The sequence below is a fragment of the Nipponia nippon genome, unplaced genomic scaffold (assembly GCF_047370975.1).
Source record: "Nipponia nippon isolate SJK-2023a ecotype South Korea unplaced genomic scaffold, ASM4737097v1 scaffold_2, whole genome shotgun sequence".
Taxonomy (NCBI): domain Eukaryota; kingdom Metazoa; phylum Chordata; class Aves; order Pelecaniformes; family Threskiornithidae; genus Nipponia; species Nipponia nippon.
Genome location: NW_028262336.1, coordinates 127,422,441 through 127,444,804, shown reverse-complemented (window position 1 = coordinate 127,444,804; position 22,364 = coordinate 127,422,441). Strand labels below are relative to the sequence as shown.

Here is a 22,364-nt window from a genome sequence, read left to right as displayed (position 1 = left end):
CAGATACGACGTATTCCCTCTGAATCGTAAGCCAGAAACGTTTGTTTCCATCAGTTCCAAAGGAAAGCCATGACAATTAGCTCAGACCTGGATAACTCTGCAGCAGACGCCAGAGTTAAATAAACTGAATCCCACCTTTATAAACGACAGAACGGTAGAGCACGCTACTCAAAACCCCACTGTAACGGGTGGGGAGGTGATTCTGCGATCCTTCACTGACAGAGGACTCTGTGGCACCAGCTGGCTCTAATAAACATGACAAAGCTCCCTTGGTTTCTCTGCTAAATCCAATCTCAGCCTAAAATGAAGGGTCTAGAATGCTTTCTGACCTGCACACAAATGGATTTTTCTATCCAAGATGCTACTAGCGCTTCTAACACACCACTGAGAAACGTCCTCCCCGAGCAGTTTGGAAAATAAAACAATACTACAACATAGACACGGTAACTTACCTGAGGTGGAATGATGTTCTCAATACTGATACCCACATACACCAATCGCTCTTTTCTTTAGGAGAGAAAAAATGAAAATAAGCTTACAGAAAGACTACAGATATCTAAAATAATGCTGTAATTAGCACCGTTTGAAGCTCTTACTATCGCTTGGCAGAAGCATCCCAAGAGGATGTTCCAACTGAAAACAGTTATTTTAGTTGGAATTATGTGCTAAATCTCTTATGATTACATTTTCCTGCATGCACAATGACAAACAACAGTACTTGAAGACTGTGGGCACCACAGAAATAATTGAATTGGGGTGTAAAACGCAAATAAAAAACAAGGGAAAAATAATAATGTTGTGATCAAGATTATGCTGTCGGATCCGTAACTACCACCAACCTCGGAGGCGCTGAAAGATAAAATGGGAATTCAGAATCACACTGAACTGCAAAAATTACGTAAAGACAGGATGCAACCCAAACCGGACAAGTGCCAGAGTTTAGACTGGGGCAGGAACAATCAACTCTAGAAACACCAGGGAACAAATAACTGCCGATGTAGCAATTTTTGCCAGAGAAGAATGAACAAAGATCAACAGAGTCAAGCTGCTGCGGAAACAACTGTGATGACAGACGGACATGAGAACAGCCTACAAGACAACCGAAGGAAGGCTGCCACGGTAGTCAGCCCTCTTCAGACCCAGCTGGCGCACTTGGGGCCATCTGGGCACCACACGTACTTCGAGAAAGATGTGATCCAGCTGAAGAGTTCAGAGCTAGCCAGCAGGACAACTGCAGGGCAGCAGACGTGCCCTGTTGAGAAAGGCTTGAAAAAACAGGATAGATTGGTCTAGAGAACACTAGACCGACGATGGGAGAGAGAACAGCACTCAAATACAGGAAAGACTCTCGTAAGGAGTAGGCTGCCCTCCTTGCCCGCAGCACGTTACAGGATTAAATCAAAGTAAGTAAAACTCAGTTTGGACTTAGCTTGCCTCAACACTAGCAGCCTCTATCATCGGAATTGCCCCGGGGAACAACTCTGGCTCCTGAAGGACACAAGTCTCCCATAGGTCTTGTCGTAGCTGTCAGTCCCAACTGGAGAGGTCTCGGATACCCAAGCACCTTGCAAGCAGCACCGGGTGCTGATCTTCAGAGTGCTGAACTGAGCTTTCAAAAAAGCAGTGTGTCAGGAAGAACAGCCAGGTACTGCAACAGATGGAGGCGGGTAACCAAACTGCCGTCACCATCGGATCCCTACTAGACTTTTTCTAGGAAAACAAGGGATAATTTAAACAAATGAAGATATCAAAGAAAGTTGGTGGCATTTATTGGGCTCTGCAAGGACTCTAAAAGCAAGCCACATCTCTACAGATTTTAAAATTATTTTGAATAATAATATTTTAGACCATACGCGCCGAAGAACAATCCTGCGTGGGGACAAGGTACAAACTAGCCGTTTGCCAGCAGACCTCCAACTTTCATGATCCAGTGAAGCGTCACTACGGTTGAAATGACATCATGCAAGAACCAACGCTAACCTCTTCTGGGTTTCCGAGCTGAAGAGTCTCAGTCAACCCGAATCAGACTTCTGAAGTTACAGCGAGCAGCGGTATGAACACATAGCGCATTACACTTGAGTCGCAACAGGACGCACCATGTACACAAGTCCTGTACACAAGTCAAGTCACCTGCACGCAAACGCCTGAGAAGCATATTAATTTTAAACGTTTACTTCATATGTGCGTTACTTTTTGCAAATAGAGGTACCTATGTGTAAAAATTTCATTTGCAATTAATTTATAAAGAATCTAAGTAAATTTTAAAAGTCTTCTGACTAGCTTTCTGCACTACACGTTTTTATCCAAATAACCTCCTGGAGAACTCTTGTCTGAAAGAATCTAGCATAGTATTTTTTCTTAAATAACATGAACAAACGTGGTTCCTAAAGTAATACTGAGAAAGAATAAAAATAGATTTTATGTTGTTTTACAGCTAAAAAGACCATGAACTTTGACGACTCTGTATCATTATATCTAAACTGAAATTTCTGGCTGCGTATAAAATTGGTTTTGTCTCCTAATGTTAGTTCTCCAAACTGATAGATCAAAAGACATCTTCATCCATCTGAGCACCACGAGATCAGATGGATGAGGAAGAATTCTGTCATACACAGTGCAAAATCGCTATGCTCTTGAAAATGAATTAAAATAGCATCTTAAGGCAAGGAATACAACTCCTAAAATGAGACAGGAACTAGAAATGTAAACGTTTTAGTATTCAGCAAGTGTCTTCGATAGTTTCCTCCACTTCTCGTTTCTTGTGATGCAAACCATCCAGAGACAAGAGAGATGAGAAAAATTCAGCTCTTTTTAAACATGATCAGTGAGGCTTTCGAGATCTGCTTTGCTTCTCCCTGCCTTGAGTACACGCTGCTTCAGAAATCAGCAAATGAAACATGCCAATCCTGCTGAGGTAGAGGTCTTCAAAAGAAGGGCAAAATGAAGCATCTAATGCATTCCTTATTAGTATGTAGTACACAGGAGCTCAACACTTTAACCAATAGTTTAAACATTCAAACCAACAGGTCTCCAACTGTAGGTGTAGATAAGCACTGACTAGTTATAAACTCTTCCTAGCCAAATCCAGAAAACATTTTCTCATGTAAGCAGATGCAAAAGTCATGGAAGTGTGCGTGAAAGGAAGTACTCCGCACGATTCGGCCTGGGAGAAGTAGAGAAGGAGTCCCCAGCGGGATCTTCTGTCAAGAATGTCTGAGTCTCTAACGTGAACTAAAAGGGGCGTCCATAGAAGCTTGAACGTCCGCTCCCTCTAGCTGGTGGTAGGACATGATTGTAGAAGTCAGCGTGTACACGAGAAACCTGAAATTCAGCCAGGCTGTTGCGCTACCATCTTCAATTCGCGAACAGAAAAGCATTAAAAGGCATGACTTCAATCTATGTATTTGTAAGTCAACGTGAAACCTGAAGTTTTCATTAAAAAAAAAAGTGACATAACACTTTGGGGATGCGTAAGAATACAGCTGAGCAGCTGAATCAATTTCAGTCAGATTCCTGAAAGCCAGAGAATAACTGAAAGAGCAAGACAGTATCGCGAGTTCAAAAAAGCACAATAATAACACTGGTTCGAACAATCTATGAAGTGTATGTGCCCATGATGAAACAGTCGGTCGTCTTCTCTTTGCCAAAAAGACAGGCAACATGTACTGTGATTTTACAGAAACATTATATTAAAATATTTCTGCGCCCCAAACAACCAACCTGCTTTAACTTTTACACTAAGCTGTAATAAGAACTATAATTTCTTCTAGCACTATAATTCCTCAGCCTTTTTACCGTACAATTTGCTAAAATACACCACCGTTAAGCTGAAAGACTTCAATATTCAACTGTTGTAGCATGTAACGTTTTATAAGCCAAGCTCATTTCTCTAAGAGGCTTTAAAAAAAATTAAAAAAATAATAAAAAAATCAGTCTTATGATATACAATAGAAAACATTAGGTTCATTTGGCGTGAGGATCAGCTTGCAAAATGGTTGTTAAACATCTGTTTCAGACACTGAGAAGTGCTATAATATCAATTGTACGCTCTCCTGGAACTGTTAAAAGATGGTATTTTTATGCAACACTAGTGATTTCAAGAAAGCAAGACAAACTGGAAAAAGCTTGCATTCCATGTAATGTTTGCCAGCAGAATATTTACCCAAGTAGGTCCAAAAATATTGTTCACTAGTAATAAGTCTTCCCACCATAAAGCAGAGCAGCAGACACAGTTCCTTTGTGTCCCATACTCCTGCACAGATGGAGGCTGTGTGTAAGCTGAGCTCACTCAAAAATAGCTAATAGTTTCGTTCCCAAAGCTACAAATTTGCTAGAATTGGCAAGCCGTGGATCATTTACCACAGTGTGATCTAGATCCGCTCTGAGCAGAAGTAGCGACGTTGGGAACAGTTGGTACCTGATCTGTCACTGTCATTGTTGCTGCTGCAACAGCAATAACAAACTGGAGATCGGAAGGAAGCTGAAGACACACATGGAGCGGGCTCCGCGCTTCCCAGCACCGAATCACTACGTCCCATGTGCTATTACAGTGCTTGCTACAAATATAAGCCTGCTCAATTACTTTCTTCAAAAGGGTCTCACCTTCTGGTAAAATTTGCCTTTTAAGATACAATTCATGCACAATTTTATTTAATAATGCATACAGATGTTATTAAATTTTGCAAAGTATTCAATATACGTCCTAAAAGGTATCAGTGACAAGTGGTGTCCCTCAGGAGCCCGTACTGGGGCCAGCGCTGTTCAATATCTTCATCAATGACACAGACAGCGGGATCGAGTGCACCCTCAGCAAGTTTGCAGATGACACCAAGCTGAGTGGTGCAGTTGACACGCCTGAGGGACGGGATGGCATCCAGAGGGACCTGGACAGGCTGGAGAGGTGGGCCTGTGTGAACCTCATGAGGTTCAACAAGGCCAAGTGCAAGGTCCTGCACGTGGGTCAGGGCAATCCCTTGTATCTGTACAGGCTGGGGGATGAAGGGGCTGAGAGCAGCCCTGCCGAGATGGACTTGGGGGTGCTGGGGGATGGAAAGCTGGCCACGAGCCGGCAATGTGGGCTGGCAGCCCAGAAAGCCAAGCGTCTCCTGGGCTGCATCCCCCGCAGCGTGGGCAGCAGGGCGAGGGGGGGGATTCTGCCCCTCTGCTCCGCTCTGGGGAGACCCCCCTGGAGCCCTGCGTCCAGCTCGGGGGTCCTCAGCACGGGAAGGACATGGAGCTGTTGGAGCGGGGCCAGGGGAGGCCACAGCAATGGTCCGAGGGTGGAACAGCTCTGCTGGGAGGACAGGCTGAGAGCTGGGGGGGTTCAGCCTGGAGAGGAGGAGGCTGCGGGCAGACCTGATTGCGGCCTTTCAATATATAAAGGGGGGGCTTATAAGAAGAATGGGAACAGATTTTTTAGTAGGGCCTGCTGCAACAGGACAAGGGGTGATGGTTTTAAACTAAAAGAGGCTAGATATAAGGAAGAAATGTTTAACAATGAGGGTGATGAAACCCTGGCCCAGGTTGCCCAGAGAGGTGGGAGATGCCCCATCCCTGGAAACATTCAAGGCCAGGCTGGACGGGGCTCTGAGCACCCTGATCTGGTTGTAGATGTCCCTGCCCATTGCAGGGGGGATGGACTGAATGGCCTTTAAAGGTCCCCTCCATCCCAAAGCATTCTATGATTCTATAAATTATGCGGACTGTGTTTCATGTCCCTCATTATCAGGTCTGAAAGCTGCAGATAGGATGCTCCAAATATTAAGGACGTTGTTCACAAATGCAGTACACTGGTTTGCGTTTAGCCTTCGGTCGTGGCAGGGGTGGACACAAAATTTCATTCGAAGTTGCAGTTCAGCTGCTCCACTGCACTACAGCAATTGCATAATCTTGTAAATTCGGCCAAGTTTAACAGAATCTAAAGCAGCAAGACTGAAAACCCACAGTAATCTGGACGACCTTTGTAACAAAGTCAGGACTTAACCTTGCTTACAGCAGGAACTCTGCCCACGGCTGACAGTAGCACTAACACGTGCAGCTGAACCAGCGATGAAAAACATTTAACTACTGGTACAGGAAAGCCAAATTTGCGTTCAGGCACCTTGACCAAAGTTTAATACAAATGTATTTGCTTATCTTTTCCAATTATTGGACTTTTTCTCCCTTTTTGCAAGCTCTCCCAGGACTGCGCCACCAATAATCAGTGGGAGTTCCCCTCTCACCAATTCCCAGTCTTGTCGCTACTTTCCTCCCCAGCCCCCAGTTATTTTAACGTTCGTTCAGTTATCGCTACCCCTCTGCATAGCAGCTTGCTGTGAACGCAACCAAGCAATAATACCTGCGTTCTGCACGCTCCTTCTTTTTTAAGACAACATCCAGATCTTGTAATTGTTCTTCTAATTTCTCACAGAGTAATTTCTAAAGGAATGAAACACAATATTAGTTTTTTTCATAACCAAGTATTTTCATGTTGAACTAACATTCAGACACTTCATTCGCTATTTCTATATTTGTCTGGAAGAAGGGCGAGTGCCTTGCTACACGCTGGAGGCTCCTCTTCGATGAAGAAGGCTTTACGACAAAGACTCTTCCTAAACCATGCGTGCTTCACCGTGAACTGCTCTAGAGATACATCCTCCCAGCAGCTGGCATTTACTGTAGGAAGCAATACGCCTAAAGCAAGTATTAAAGATGTTTAGAATAAACATACTTCTAAATTAGCACCGCATTTTTGTTGGCATTTACAACTTTGCCTCAGAGAAACCCGAGGATTTCACAGACACACGTAATACCCATACAGAAAGCTGAGTGCGTACACACGCAGCGATACCTGTTTGTCCCTTATCTTAATCTTTGGAGAACACACGAGTGGGGACACCGCAGGAAAAAGTAGAGATACGCTTCAGGATCACCTTCTTACCAAATGTTCCGTATCTCAGAACACCACTTAAGACTCAAAGAGCCATACGTAAAAGTGACTTTTTATGGACAAATTGTGCCTTATTCCATCTTAACGCCCTCAGCGTACTATTTCCATGGATGATCTTCATGCTTTTACAAATCTGTCATTTTTCATATTAAAAATTACTGAACAGCAACAGAGCAAGGAGATGCTCTAACTACAAGCTTCAATCCCAAATTGTGTCAAGAAAACATTCTTACATATTCAACATCATCACCACTTAAAAATACTCCTCAGAAGACAAGTGAAAATCAATGCTCAGTACAGCCGTATCACGTCATGTCCAGTGCGGCTCGCTCTTTGCGGGGCAACAGCCCTTGTGGCAAAGACGTTTTCTAAAAGCGAGGAAGGGGGTTGGGATCAGGCAGATTATTCTGAAAATGCACATAAATGGCTTCCCGTTAATTTAACAAGAAGAGCGTCGCACACTCTCTGACTTATCCTCCCAAGCACCATCCCTGCAAGTCTTGCTATTTTAGATGTACATTAAATGAAACTGGACACGTGCACTACGAGTTGGGTATTTTTTGGCAGAAGCAGCTTCTAACCTTGGAAGCAGTGTTCATCCTTGTCTATAACTTGACAAGGACAACGCTGGCTTTCCCAGCAGAGGCAAACTATACCGTGAGACTCATTAGAAATAGCAGCTTTCTCTAACCAGCTTCTGAGCAAGTGTCTCTGAAGAAGGAACAGCACTTCAGAAAGAGCTGCTCGCTTTGGCCACTGATCCATCCCTTGCTGCCTACTGCTTCCCCCGCCAGGATGAGAACATGACGTTTCTTTGGGGAAAAATTAAGACATTATATTTTCAATACTATGTTAGTCTTGAGGTAATTTAATCAAAGATGGGAGAAGACCAGTGTGGTTGGAGATTCCCACGTACATGTCAGTCATTCATCACTAGCAGAAAAAAGAAAAGGAAGGGAAAACCACCTCACAAAACTCAGTTTTACTACCAGGCAAGAGGGAAGATCAGCATCCCTACAATCCCTCACAGTCTATTTTTTAACAGAAAAACAACCAAAGAACTTGTTAAACTCTCAACAAATCTCCACAACAGCAAGCAAAGCTGAAAAGGAGAAGAGTGAAGTCAAACAGGAACCGTACATGCTGGCAAGGTGGGCAGAACCACTCTCCGTCAGGGATTATCATCAAAGGAGGGCGAAGGCAGGCTGTGTGGTATCCGCTGTCACAAGAGTCACACAACAAAATCTGTAGAAACAAAACGAATCATGAATATCTTTTGGCATTCACAACATCTAACAAGCTCCAGAACTGTTTCACCAGCCAACACAGAAGCATTTTATAAATACTCTGGACTGTGCCAAAACCAAAACAATCCTGTATCACGTATCACTAGATGGTTCCGGGGCCACGGGTGGTTTTTATGGGGAAGTTTACGGATCACAGTTTTCTCTTTTAACACCAGATTTCCTATGTGTTCTCAGGCACTTAGTGCTACTGGACTACACAGATTGTGTGCCCGCAGTGTGGAATCTGGTAATGCTTTCCAGATCCCGGACTAAGTGGAAAACTGCCTCTGGAGAAGATGTGCTGTGAACTGTTTTCCCTCTACACTCACGTCCACGTGAAGGAAACTTGGCCATTTCCTCTGTCAGGATGATTTTATGTCCAGGACGGCAGAGACAAAGCCTTGCAGACTCTTGGAGGTGTACAGAACTAGGCAACTATTTGAATTCATACTTAGCTGGGTAAAGCTCGGGATACCCCTTTCCATTAAAAATGAGGAAAAAAGCTGGCATAAGCTGCGTGAGTATCTACTGGAATATCTATCTGCAACATCCTAAATTTCAAACTTCGTCTCAACTATGCTATCTTTCACACACCTGACAGTATGCTTATTTTGTGGATTAATAGCAGGACCTCACGTTATCATTTCATAGAATCACAGAATCGTTAAGGTTGGAAAAGACCTTTAAGATCATCGAGTCCAACCGTTAACCCAGCACTGCCAAGCCCACCACTAAACCATGTCCCTAAGCACCACGTCTACCCGGCTTTTGAATACCTCCAGGGATGGGAACTCAACCACTTCCCTGCGCAGCCTGGGCCAGTGTCTGACAGCCCTTTCAGTGAAGAATTTTTTCCTAATATCCAACCTAAACCTCCCCTGGCGCAGCTTGAAGCCATTCCCTCTCGTCCTATTGTTTGTCCCTTGGGAGAAGGGACGGACCCCCACCTCGCTCCAGCCTCCTTTCAGGCAGTTGCAGAGAGCGATGAGGGCTCCCCTCAGCCTCCTCTTCTCCAGACTAAACACCCCCAGCAGCCTCAGCCGCTCCTCATAAGACGTGTTCTCTAGACCCTAAACAGAAGAATTAATGATGATACCTACTGCTGACGAACCAGAACCATAAACATTAGAAATAGCAAAAGTTTGCTGTGCTCTTTCTGAATGGGATTTTGCTATATTCAGTCCTCAGGGTGACGTGCAGCTGTACCCAACGGGGACGGCTAGGTAGCTGCGACCATGTCAGAAGACACTGGAGCGCATACATTGCACTGCTGGGGGTTTTTTTAATGTCATCTCCTCCGTATTCACTGAGATTGCAGGCACAACCTCAAAGCCTCACCCAGAATAATTCTCAATGGGCTAAATTGTGTTATACTTCATAACAGAAGACATTTCAGAGGTTGTAAACAGAAGAAATAACTGCCTTCCCTCCTTATTAAGGGCCAACTCATCTACTCCTACGTAGGAGCAACTCAAAGGATGATGTGCCTTCAGATACCGCCAAAGCCAATCCACCAAATCTGACACAACAGCCAACAGACGCTTCCCCCAAAAGCCTACCAGCTCAGGGTGATTGGGAAGGCCACACTTCTTGCACGGCTCATCGTCATCAGCAGGTGCAGCTTCTTCTTCCTCCTCTTCTTCCTCTTCCTCCTCCTCATCAGAGTTTTTTTCACTCTCCGAGTCCTCGCTTTCTTCGTTACTTGAGTATTTCCACCTGCCACGTGTTCGCGTACCCGTCCACCGAACTTTGCTTCTCTATGAGACGTACCATTTCAAAGAGAAAACACAAAGGAAGCTTACAGAGTTTCTTCCCAGACCTTAAAAAATATTTCTCTCTACAGTGAAGTGATTAATTTCAATCAGAACAGTCGCAGTAAATTTACAACTGACCATTTCAATGAATAGATTGTCTTTCAAAGAGCCTTAAAATGCAACAGGATAATAAAGGGAGAAAAATGCCTATCTACGTGCAGAAAGAAATTTTCAAATAAGATTTAAAAGTAGGAAGACAAATTTGTCACTCAGCCCCTTTTTTCTGTTTTGACAAAGTAAACTTGCTTGCGAACATGGTAAATTCCACATTTAAACTTTCCGACTTTTTGATGATAGCTTTCCTCAATCCAAAAAGAATCTTTTCCTTTTTTTTCCCCCCATGTAACCATTTATGTCTTTTATTTTGCTTTAGGAAACAAGTTAATACACTTGTTATAGTGCAAACGTAAGTGTTTCTGGTGCTGTCCTCTAAGGTGGGCATACTTTTCTGAAATAAAACCACTGCACCTTTTACATGCATAACTTATATCAAGGTCTTCTTTCACATTTATACTTTCCCATTATTTTTCTTAAGTGAAAACGGATTCAGTTGATGCTTCTTTTCTGCTCATCAAAGGGGCATCTACCCCTTTGTATCACATCCACCTTAGTAAAGCATCCACATGTCTTACCATGCCTTTACTCGGACTTTCCACCTTTTTTATTTTAAACAGTGGAAAACGACGTCTCCTATTCTCTAGATATGTTAAGCTTTACTAGTTATTTGTTTAAAATACCTTTTGGATGAAAAACAGAATTCCATTAAAATTCAGAATATCATTTTGTATTAGTTAAAACTACTTCCTGCAGCTAGGATATTGTATATTGAAAGCAACATGCCAAACAGAAAAAACTTTTCTTCCCATTAACTGACTTGTTTCTCGTAGACATCAGTCTCCCCCACCAGACACTGAAAAAGGAAAATAACTTTTCTAGCTTTTCCAACTCAAAACATTTTTCAATTCTGACTAAACTACTCATTGACCTGAATGAGCCAAATAAGCTAAAATGTACAAAATTTTCTATTTATCCTGCAGGATGGACTTGTACCAAAGCAGCATTTGTCACATTGGTAAAATTTTGTTCCAGGTTCTTCACATTAATTGCCAGCTCTTTACTGATTTCACTGTTCGCTAAACTTTAGGACCAAACGTACTTTAAATCCATGATAGCATTAGTTTAAGTTTAGGCTTCATCATATGTCATCATCATTTCAAACCTATCTTTTAAAGACCCTTCTTTAAAACAAATACAAAATATCCTGTTAAAGATTTGGGTATTTTTCATTTTAATAAAATGACAGAAGCTTACTAGTTTCAACCTTCTTCCTCTACCATATTTATTTTAAAATCTCTCTAGAAAAGCAAGTATGTTTAGATCTCTCTATCTTTCCAAAAAAGAGACCAAGTTAAAACTCCTATAGCAACAGTACTTCAAAATTAAAACTACTTTAGGACTGACAGTCACTATGATTTTAATTTTTTTTTAATGAAAATTTTAAAATTAATTTTTAAAGTGAAAATTGGTTTTGTTTCTTTATGCATATGACAGAATTTTTCAATATAAACGTTTCCTTGTAAAATCAACTGTTCATTTTATGAAGGTTATTCAACACAGCAGTATGTGAAAGAAAACTTGCAAAATAAGTTAATGTCTTGGTAGAACTACAAAAATCGGTATGGAAATGTGTAGCAGTGGAAAAATTAATGGGATTTCAAGTTGATATTAAAAGAGTACCCTTAAAAATACAGACTATTCCTTGTTTCTTTTTTGTACTCCAAATCCAGGAAAAAATGGAAGATAAATTAATAAAGGTGTTTATAATTACATAGACTTCAAAGCACGCTACACATACGTACGCTTAACTTCTGGTGTTATATTTACCTCTCATACTTTTAAGGTCTATGCTGCATAAGCAAAAGTTTATCATGAAAAAAAAAGATACCTCCACCCAACGTAAAATGTATATCCCATGTATGAGAAAAGCTAAATTATATCATGAACTCACCACAACAGTAACTTTAGCTTCACCTAGAAACAGAAGTCATAATATTTTTATTCTTCACCATTTGTTGGGTCCTTTTTGGCTTACGATCATCCTGACCAACCAGACACCAAGTATCCATCTAGTAAATCCACAGGAGCTAGAAGTCTCCATTCAGCCACTCAGCCAGACTGACTCGGGTCTGATCATTTCATTTCTTAGAAGAATTCACTCTGGTTGACTTGGTCTACTTAGTTTAGGTTAAATGACAGATTTTATAAACCGGTAAGTCAACACTCTCTTAGGGGGTGTTTTTAGATTTGTCGAGTCCACTAACTGGATTGCAAAGCCAGTTCCTTGCAAAAGCTGACCAAAGGAACAAAATCCTCAATATTCCTATGTAAGCGTATATTCTCCTTATAGATAAGACTGTGGGTATTCTTTATTCCCGGGTAATAAAACTGTATTACCTTGTTAACCTTAGAATTTGACTCCTTCTCTTGTTTTTTTGCATCATCTTTTCGTTCCGGTTTTTGTGCTGCTGCAGGTTTCTCCTCTTCCTCTTCAGGTCGTTTTTTGTCAGGCTTCTGATCCCGAGTCTCCACAACTTTTGGAGTAGGCTTGGATATTCTTGGAGATCGCCTTAACGTGCGGCCAATGCTGACCTCTTCTGGCGGTGCTTCTGTCTTTCTCTTCCGACTGGAGATCCTGATTGTTAATTTAATTCCTTCTTTCTGTCTTTCAGAAGTTATTTCTTTATTATCTGTTGCACAGCTTTCTTCTTCAGAAACTAGCTTATATTTAAATTTGCTTTTAGGCAGTGGAGATTCCTTTTTACTCTCTGAGGAGTCCTCTAGATTAGAAGCATGGGCGTCATCTAATCTATCTGGCTCTGTCTTGGCAGCTTCCGTCTCTTCTTCTTGTTTTTCAGGGCTGGGTTTCTCTTCTACTTTGCTCTCCTCGGGCAGAGCCGTTTCACTGTCAGAGCCCTCCTTTTCCAAACCAGGCTTCTCTAAAGTAACGGGAGAAGTAGATGCAGGAGGCATCTCAGCAGCTTTTGGAGAGTCGGGTTTCTCCTCAGCCTCGCTTTTATTTTTTGAAGTCTCTTCATCAGACAGTGCAAGCTTGGGCAGTTCTGCAGGAGCAGATGCATTCGTGGACTTCTCTGAACATTCTTTGGGTGGCGGTAGTCTGTCCTTTTTTGTTTTCATGGCTAGTTTCTCTTCAGCTGTTTTGGCACAGTCTTCAGAGTTTGAAGACTCTTCCACTACCATTTCAGTAGTTGTGCTGTCAAGGGACTCTTTTTCCACAGGACTAGGTTCCTCCTTTAAAGGCACTTTCTGATTAGAAACCTCAGAGACCACAGCCCCTATCTCTTTCACCACAGTTACCGCATTTTTCTCAACCTCGCAGGCTTTTATAATTTTACTAACAGAGTCTGATACCTTCAGGGAGTCTGATACCTTTTCCCCACTTTTTCCATTCCTCTCTTTTAATGAGCTGCTGTCTTCCTTTGTGCTAGCCGAGTGTTCTGACTTATTATTTTGTATGACACTTGGGGTTATTTTTTCACAGCTAACCTCTCCATTTACTAGCACTTTCCCATCAGGACATAAAGCAGTAATTGTAGGGACTCTCTTAAAAGCTTCTTCTTCTGGTTTCCCTTCTTCCTTCAAGACATCCTTTGTTGGAGTAACGCATTTACATAGGGGCCCCTTTATCGGACTGTCATAGTCATCTGTCAGCTTGATCTCTCGCTTTTTAAGTGGTATTTTTGCCTGCTGGTCATTTTTAAGTTTCTCACTTTCTTCCACAGATTTCTCCACAATTTCTTGGGGAGTTTTGACATTAACACAAAATTCTAACCTCTCCGGCTCATGAACTGCTATTTTGTCCGTACAACTTTTTACCTCTTTTAAGTCTTTTGGTTCTATTTTGTTTTCCTTCACCTCTACTTTAACAGGCTTGACGTTTTCTTTAAAGGAGTCACTTTCTTCTTTGACAGTTTGCTTTTCGTCATTGTACTCTGAAGGTTTCTCTAATTTTACTATGACTGGCAATTTTATAATTTCTTTTTCTTCCACTTTCTCCATTTTCAGCGTATTTTCATCTTCTTTGACCACAGGAAGAGGAAGGCTTTCCAATTCCATTGACCGTTCCTCCACCTCCTCTTTTTCTTCTTTGATTTTTAATTGATTTTCTGTTGATAGAGAAAAACAACTATGAAACAACCAGGAGACCTACAGGATTACAAAGAGCATCCATCAAAACGAAGGCAAAACCCAACAACCCAAAGTCCCCCACAAATGAATCTTCTCTCATAGAATTATTAGGAATCTGGTTGTCTAACACTGTCCTTAAATGAGTCGGCTGCCAATTTTTAGCTATAGAATCACGGCTCAGTTTAATTATATACCAAGATAAACCTAAATTTCGGAAGCCATCAGCAGAATTCTAGACTTATCCTTCTTTATGCAGACATCTCCGCCCCTTCTTCCGCAGTACCACAATACTTTCAGAGGATACAGAAAACCTAAGTCGTGAACGCACAAAGCATCAACTTGAAATCTCACTTGAGTTTCCGAATTATTTCACAAAGCAGAACATGGTGTAAAATTCCACGGTCTTCAAGCGAAATTCCACCTAGAAATCCGTCCCCTGTTTGTACACATTTTTATTTCAAGAAACACTTAACTGTTGTATTTCGACAGTTCAGAGAAAAAAGAAGACGTTCAATGCTATGGCAAAATTCACCTAGATTCTCTGGACAATGACTGCATCTCCTACGTACTACCAAAACACAAGTAACAGACAATATTCTACATTCGCTTCATCTGCCGTTTCTAAACAAGCACAGTGAGTAGTAGCGTATGCCAGAAAAACCTGCAGAGCTTAAAGAATTAAGTTATGCCTACTTTGCTAAGCCATTTTTAGATCGTTAGGGCTTAAAGTACAGTTCCAGCGTTCAGAAGAAACCATACATCCCTTTTGTTACTATGTACTTAAGCCTGCTATTTATCATTACCACAGCCTCTTAATACCTTCAGGGTTTTTTATTTTACCATACTTTTTGAGCCAGCTAGGGATAGAACTAATTAGAAAAAAGCAAACACAATAGCACTACATACACCGTAACAGCATCTTCTACCATCTGGAAGACGTTATCCAAGCGTGCCCTAACTCCAAACAAAAGGATGATTTTTTTTCTTCTACCTCACCCCTCTCCCTCCACACTAACGCGTAAGTCTTCCAAGATGAGAGCTTCCCGAAGCAGTTAGAAATATACAGGGGAAAGTACGTGACAGCTAACTTAGGTACATTAAATAAGCATTTTAGAAAAGAAAAGAGTGGTGAGGAAGAATTCATAGATTTTATAATATTTCCAAATACAAAGCATGTTTCCAAACAAGCATCAGCAATCAGTACAGCAGTGAGAGCTGGAAGCGATAACGTTTTGAAGGCTCATGGCTGTTTTTTGCCACTTCGTAGAAGCGGTCCCCACTCTCGGCCCTCGTAACATAAAAGCTGCCTCTTTAAAGACTGGGAATGAGATATTTCCTCTGTGTCTGAATTCTTCCATCCTCCCATCTAAACTTTCTTCAACCATTTCTTCCTGTCACCTACTTTCTCCCAAACTTCTAACATCACCACAATCCCCAAAACTTCTCTATATTGAAAATCAAGAGTTGTTCTATAGTTTAATTCCTTGAACTGCTCATAAACCATTCATATATACAAAATGACAACACAAGTTGTCTTAACGCTATTCAAGTCAATCAATCGGGCTTGTAAGAAACACGCAAGCATTGGTTCAGTTGACCTTATTTTTGTATGAACTAACGTAATGCTATTTGGGAAGTGGCCAAAGCGAACAGGTATCAGGTCCTCCAGCCCATTTTCACTGTACCTTAGAAGGGCTCAGAGTGCAGGCCCTCAAACTGATGGGAAGAATGACTAACGCTTCTCAACCGCAAGGCTCTAAGTAGTGCTCTGTGAATACACTGACCGCACTTCAATCTCTGCACATATAAATAATTTCATTATTTGTTACATAGAAGGGACCAGTGCCTACGAGTGATTTTGCATCAACACAGCCTAATGCAAGTACTGACGCGGGCGAGCGTGCCATAGGATTTGGGGACTTATCTACAGCGCGGACATTTATTAACCTGTTTATACATGGTTCCTCCTGAATCCAATGTAAAGTAAAATCGTATCTGAAGTAGGGATCTCGATTAGACGATTGAAGCTGGCTTGACCAATTTTTAGAGAGACAAAGGCGAGATCAGCACTTGGAATTAATTCTGCTGTGTGGGTAACCACACAAGTTATGCGGTCACTTACACGCACAGTCAGGTATTGGAAATGCCTTAGAAGAACGACAATTCTGCTGGTGTTCATCGCCATTTACTGCAATTTTCACAGTAGTCTTTTAATGCGTCCGCAACAACTTACATTTTAACCAAATGTTTTATTTATTTCTTGTGTTCTACGCTGTTGCGAAGAATGAGAATAAAATAGCAAGTCTTTCTCTTTGATACTCAGAACCAGGACAGGCCTTGGCTAATTCCATATATCAAATTAACTTAAACAGATTGGAAGAAACACATACTAACACAGTGGAATCCTTAAATCTTGTTTCCGATTGTGAAAATCTTTTCCTGTGCTTTAACAAAACGATAATACCAGGTAGTAACTGGGACAAAATTACTTGGGATAACAAGCTTTTAGCTTTTCATAACCTGAAAAAGATCAGATTCTTATAACACAAAATACTTCAGGCTAACTGATACCAATACTTAGGAAAACCAATGCACAAACCAACAAGTCAGGGGAGTTGTTCAGTATGTGCAATGACATGATAATAAGGAAGGAAAAAAGGTTCTTTGTTAATAAGAACAGCAGAGGCAGCTAAGGACCACTTCTAAAATATTGCAGTATTTTAAATTGTTTTAACTTAAGCTCATGTCTTCTTGAAAAATCATGTAGATTATGGCACATTTGAGGAAGCAACCTATATTTTTTGATTCAACCTCAAAAGCAAAAATAAACACCATGCCCCATACTGTATTGATTTCAATCATGGCATTGCACAAACAGATTTTTTTTTTCTTTTTAAAATTTTAATGTTGCTAGAACAGGAAAAGTTTGGCAACAGTTCAATGCTCTACAAAAACGTACAATGACGAGTATTTACAATATTATACAAAAAGTACAGCAAAAATAAAATTACTTAGACAACAATTCATACACAGCGCTCTTCTTGTAAATGAACTCGAGCCTAAATATGCACTAAAAACCCTCCAATAATATTTATAATTTCCAAGTATTCAATATTTACTTGATTTACTTTGAACATAAATGTTTTTCGTGGGTTTTGTTCCTTTTTTTTTTTTTAAAGTCCTACTCTAACACAGTACCCTTTCATGAAGTTGAAAATCCTAACGTTGCCACAGCACAACATGTAAAATTTGAGAAAAGAAGGCAGAAAACCTTGTGTAGATGCTTCTTCACCCTTTTTGGTGTCTTCATCTTCTATGCTTGGGCTTTCACGTGATGAATTCTCCTGCTGAGAATTGTTGTTTTTCAACAGGGCAGGATCAATTTGCGCTTTCAAGAGCTCAAGCGTCTCGGCAAGCTCATTGCGGTTTCTAGATGACAGAAGAAAAAACATTGTGTCTGATCAGCCACTTACTCCAAAGGGATTCATAAAAAATAAACAAACACCATCTGCTTAACTGAATGCTGCCCTGAAAACCTAATATACAAGCATAGCGAAATTCCTGTCCCACCAGAGTGGCTGCAGCTTCGCAGTCAGAAACCTTCAATTTATCCATACCACAATAAAATCACTTTTTTGGAAGGACCTTGTCTCTCTCAGCTCAAGTCTTGTTGGGTCTGGATCCAAGCTGCTACTATTATTCTTTTATTTATTATCCTCTTACCAATCCTCACTGATTTTTCTTTGCAATTTCTTTTTTCTCTCAGCAGAGAGGACTTTGTAGTTTCCTGCTCATGCACCAAAGGAGCAACCACATCAGTCGAGTGAAATTTTCCAAAGCAATTAAGTAATTTAGATACTTTTTGCAGGTACCCACCCTAAGCACATACAGCAAACAATACAAAGTTGTCCAGAAAACTCCAGCTACTCGAGTTATGATAGCAAGAAAACGTTCGTGCATCTCTACGCGTGCGAATCTCAGGGCACTGTAATTCCTTATTTAAACTGGACATCTAACTAGAAAAAAATACACCTTAACGTATAACAAAATTGAGCGATGATTGAACAGTCATTGTTTTCATAACAGACTAGAATAACAAGGCTCTCGCATTTCGTTTTTCAAAGTCAACGTTCAGCAAATTGTTTTCCCCAGGTTTACAGAAAATAAGGAATCCTGGAAGTGCAACAGCCCCGAGACGTGGAATCTCACGGGTTTAAAACCATTTCAGCTTTTACAATGCATTACGGTGTTTTTCCGCTCGGAGCGTGGAGTGTCGGAACTTTCCCAGCAGAACCCTGATTTCTTCCGCTTTTGCCATTGATCTCTGGAGTCTCTGATGCACGAAGAGAGATAAACACCGCGCCGCTCTCGATGGCTTTGGTTGGACACATTTACTTTATTTACCCACAACAGCCATCTAAATTGCACTGGCAGCAACGCTTATCATTTTATGGCCTGTTGATAGCGGTTTAAACAGTGTCGTATGACTCCCTTGGTTACTAAAGTTATGGATACGTAAATAAGCTGCAGATATAAAAATTAAAATTTACAAACAGAAAAAAAACATCATTTGACTTTTTTTAGATCTGTTTTTACATCTCTGTGTACTTTTTAAGTCAGAGTTGATTCTGCTGAGTCCAGTTTAAAATCCACTTGGAACTAATCAAATTTTAAAAAAAAGTTTACATGGAGATAAACTAAAAATAGATAACTAATAGATATGAAACAAATTTCAAGCTAATTTCAAGATACCGTATACCTTGCATAGAGTAGGAAAGTGAAAAACAAAATATGTAATCAAAATCACAAAAAAAACCCATAAATCTGAAGGTAAAACATCACTAAAATGTTACCAAACCAATCTGCAGCAACTGAGACCCAGAGGCACCGAGCCACGCACACACGTCGGTCTGCATCAACCTCATGCACCTCCTCTTTAGTGATCTATGAGCCGAATTCTACTCCACAAGGTTTTTCGTGCCTATTTGTATTGTCAACAGTTTTGTAGTTCCGTGAAGTTAAAATTGCAATGTAATTCCCCCACGAACAAAACTCTCCAGTTCTAACTGTCTTAATAGGGCAGGAGATAAAGAAGCAAGAGTCCTCCTCCGTTTCCTAAGCCATGTAGGTGGCCAGTGAGCAATATGGAGCCACTGCCCTCAAGAGAGCCTTCTCTTGGTACCCTTTCCATAGATCTATTGTAGCTTGATTAAGCAGAAAACAAATTCCACATTGGCTATTACCAACAAATCAGTGAGTTATTACTATACGTGGTTTTTCACTAAAACATACATGTGAAGGCGGAAAATACCACCGTCATGACTCCTACGGTGGGAGAAATGGAGATTTATTGAAATAAATTTCTGAACCCCAGTCACAAATAGCTAAAAACTCCTACAAAACAAACAAACAAAAAGAATAAAAGAAAAAAGGAAAAAAAAATACCTAACAATGCACTTCCACGTGGATCCGTCCTGGTCATCCTGTTCTTCTATGTACATCCTGACATTATGCTCTTGATCCAGCTGATACCAGTACATCAGGCCATCCTTGTCTCGACCGATGGGCTGAAGACGCATGGCATCGGCATCCTCCTCGTTAATTATATTCTTAAACTTTAGATTGTCGTCAAACTGACATTCACAGAGATACTGAAAAAGTGAGAAAGTAGAAAGGCTGTTAGAATATCAAAACATAAACAGAAATAAGAAAATCAGCTCATTTCCTTCCAGTGTAATTTGGAACTTCTTTTTAGGCCTCTCTGTTGGGTCTGTGAGTTAGCTATAGTTCCATTTTTTCTTCCAGACCATGTTGTTTTTAAATGCGAGACAATTTTTATTCGGTGGGGTTTTTTCCCTGGCCAGTTTAGGAAGTTTATTTTTAATTTTTTTTTTTTTTTTTAAATAGTACAAATGATGTCATTCTACGATAAACCACACACCTTAACTTGGAACCAGCCCTGACAGTTTTCTCGAGACTTGAAAAGATGAAATCCCATCTTTGCCTTTGGAATTCAGACAAGCTTATCTAATTGTAAGCTAATAAACATTTTAAAAAGCATACTGCGCAGGCAAATAGCTACTGACAAAACAGTAAGCGCAAAACAATTTTCATACAAAAGTTTCACATGAAGTGTGAAAAATACGCAAAGCGTTACATCCAGTTTGGGCCCAACCCACTACCGTGAGCATCGCGCCTGCTGCAAGATCAGCTCCACGTTTAATACATCTACTTACGGTTCAGACGAGCTAGATTTGCAAGATGTTTAAGTGAGTGAGACAGCAAAATCTCCAAGATATGTAAGCGAATACGGAAGAAGTCATTTAGAAACTTAGTTGATGAACGTGTACCTTCAGAATCCCCAGTTTGCATTCAACACTCATTTCTAGGTATCCTTTTTTTTCCATCTCCCAAGCCCAAGTGCTGTTGAATTCTTGGCATATCTGTCACAAACAAAATAAAAAGATTGCTAGGGTTAGTGGATAAAAGCAACTTTAAACTTTTATATTAGTAGTACCTTACTGCAGTAACAATTATACATGATCTCTTCAGGATTGCAAGTCAGAAAGCCTCACACAAAAATAAAAAATAAAACCAGAGTAGGTTGGGAGCACTGACAAATCTCCGTGGGAGAGTATCATCGAGGTCCTGATCACCACCAACTTCTCTAAACCTCTTAAATTAGGCAGCACAACTCTGAACTGGGAAGGTATCCTTGTCTTTGCTGTGCAAAATCTCCCATTTTTCTATTTCTGACTTGTCTATTTAGAACATAAATTCTCTCAAGTAGAGGTGATTTCTTATTACGTGTCTTTACAGCACTTAGCACGTAAGCTGCCAAGCTCTCTTGGGGCCCCCGAGTCCTACATCTGTACTGCGGATAACAAATGCAACTGATATTCACCCCATGCTGTGGAATTATTATTCTTTAGAAATTGCTAAATATCTTGGGCCTCAAAGCATTTGATAAATATTTTTAAATATTGTAGCGTATAGCCCATTTCAATTTACTTAAAGCAAATAAATTCAATGACACCAATATGGGGGAAAAAAAAAAAAAACACACAGAACATGGAAAAAAAGTGGCGGTAGAGGGTAAATAGATTGGATCAGCGGGAGCTCCAACACTAACGGTGAAGAAGGAATTCCCTCTCCTCCTAAACAACTCAGACGTGCTTAAGACAACTCTCATGACTAGCGAAGAGCTGCGTATCAATTGAGGACACATAGCGGGATCTCCCATCAGCGAGGCTATTCTAGTGGAAATACCCATTCGAAGGAGGCGAAAGCTAATCACAGCTCCATCTTCAATCAAGATTATTTTGAAATGCCACTGGTGAATCACGGCTGTCCCAATTAGCACCCAAGGTGCCGCTGCCTTTCAGTCTGCAAGGAAGCAAAGCCCTGCTGAATGGACTCCATCAAAACAGCGCAGTCTCCCAATCACGAAATTATTATTAAACACAAGATACGGTCACTAAGGTACTCAAAAACTTGTACATCACATCTGAAAGCAGCTTTCTCTGGAAACAGCAGGAAAAATAACCCTAGATTTCACCCGCCAGAAGTACAGATCAGCTGATTTGCGTTGTAAAACCCCACGTGGGCTACAACCAAGAAAGGTGCCGCTGCCCCTCCTCTGTCCCCACGGCCGTGCCACCGACCCTGTGCTAGCCCGAGTAGTGACACCGGGTCTTAAGCGGCCCAAGGGTAAGCCTGCAATTAGATTGGCTCAGCCACACCACAAATCATCCTCTGACTTTAAACTGCAACCTACGGAGAACGGTGAAGAGTGTGCTCTCTGGTCACAATGAATCCTGCCGGAGAGCTGTTTTTCCTGCTCCGAGGTTAAGGAACGTTACACGGATACTTCTCTGACGCAAAGCCAAAGCTCACGGTGAGAGACAATCGCTGCTTGCTCGCAAAACAAGGTTACTCCGCTTTCTCGCTCATTTTCAACCGTGTAACGTGAAGAATGCTGGGAGACTGCATATCAAAACCCTTGCTAAGGGCACGTGCCAGCTGCTGTTCGTTACTTACTCGTTAAGTACGAAAGCAATAATGAGAAGTTTCACGTGCTGCGGAAGTGTACGATTGTCAAAGCAAAAGCTCGGAGTCATCAGAGCTGAC

The 22,364-nt window shown here is 41.1% G+C and overlaps 1 protein-coding gene across 3 annotated transcripts in view; it reads right to left on the bottom strand.

Annotated features, from left to right (window-relative positions):
* Positions 1-22,364, bottom strand: part of RSF1 (remodeling and spacing factor 1) — a 68,860-nt gene that overhangs the window by 19,701 nt on the left and 26,795 nt on the right. For all 3 annotated transcript variants that reach the window (XR_015704606.1, XM_087756642.1, XM_087756643.1), the window contains 8 exons: positions 20,585-20,677; positions 19,680-19,885; positions 17,506-17,663; positions 12,483-14,212; positions 9,774-9,971; positions 8,069-8,173; positions 6,338-6,417; positions 453-507 (listed from right to left, as the gene is read on the bottom strand). Coding sequence is in view for 2 of the 3 variants with exons in the window: in XM_087756642.1 (XP_087612768.1) it covers positions 453-507; positions 6,338-6,417; positions 8,069-8,173; positions 9,774-9,971; positions 12,483-14,212; positions 17,506-17,663; positions 19,680-19,885; positions 20,585-20,677 (2,625 nt within the window). In the remaining variant the exon portion in view is untranslated. The remainder of the gene's footprint in view (positions 1-452; positions 508-6,337; positions 6,418-8,068; positions 8,174-9,773; positions 9,972-12,482; positions 14,213-17,505; positions 17,664-19,679; positions 19,886-20,584; positions 20,678-22,364) is intronic.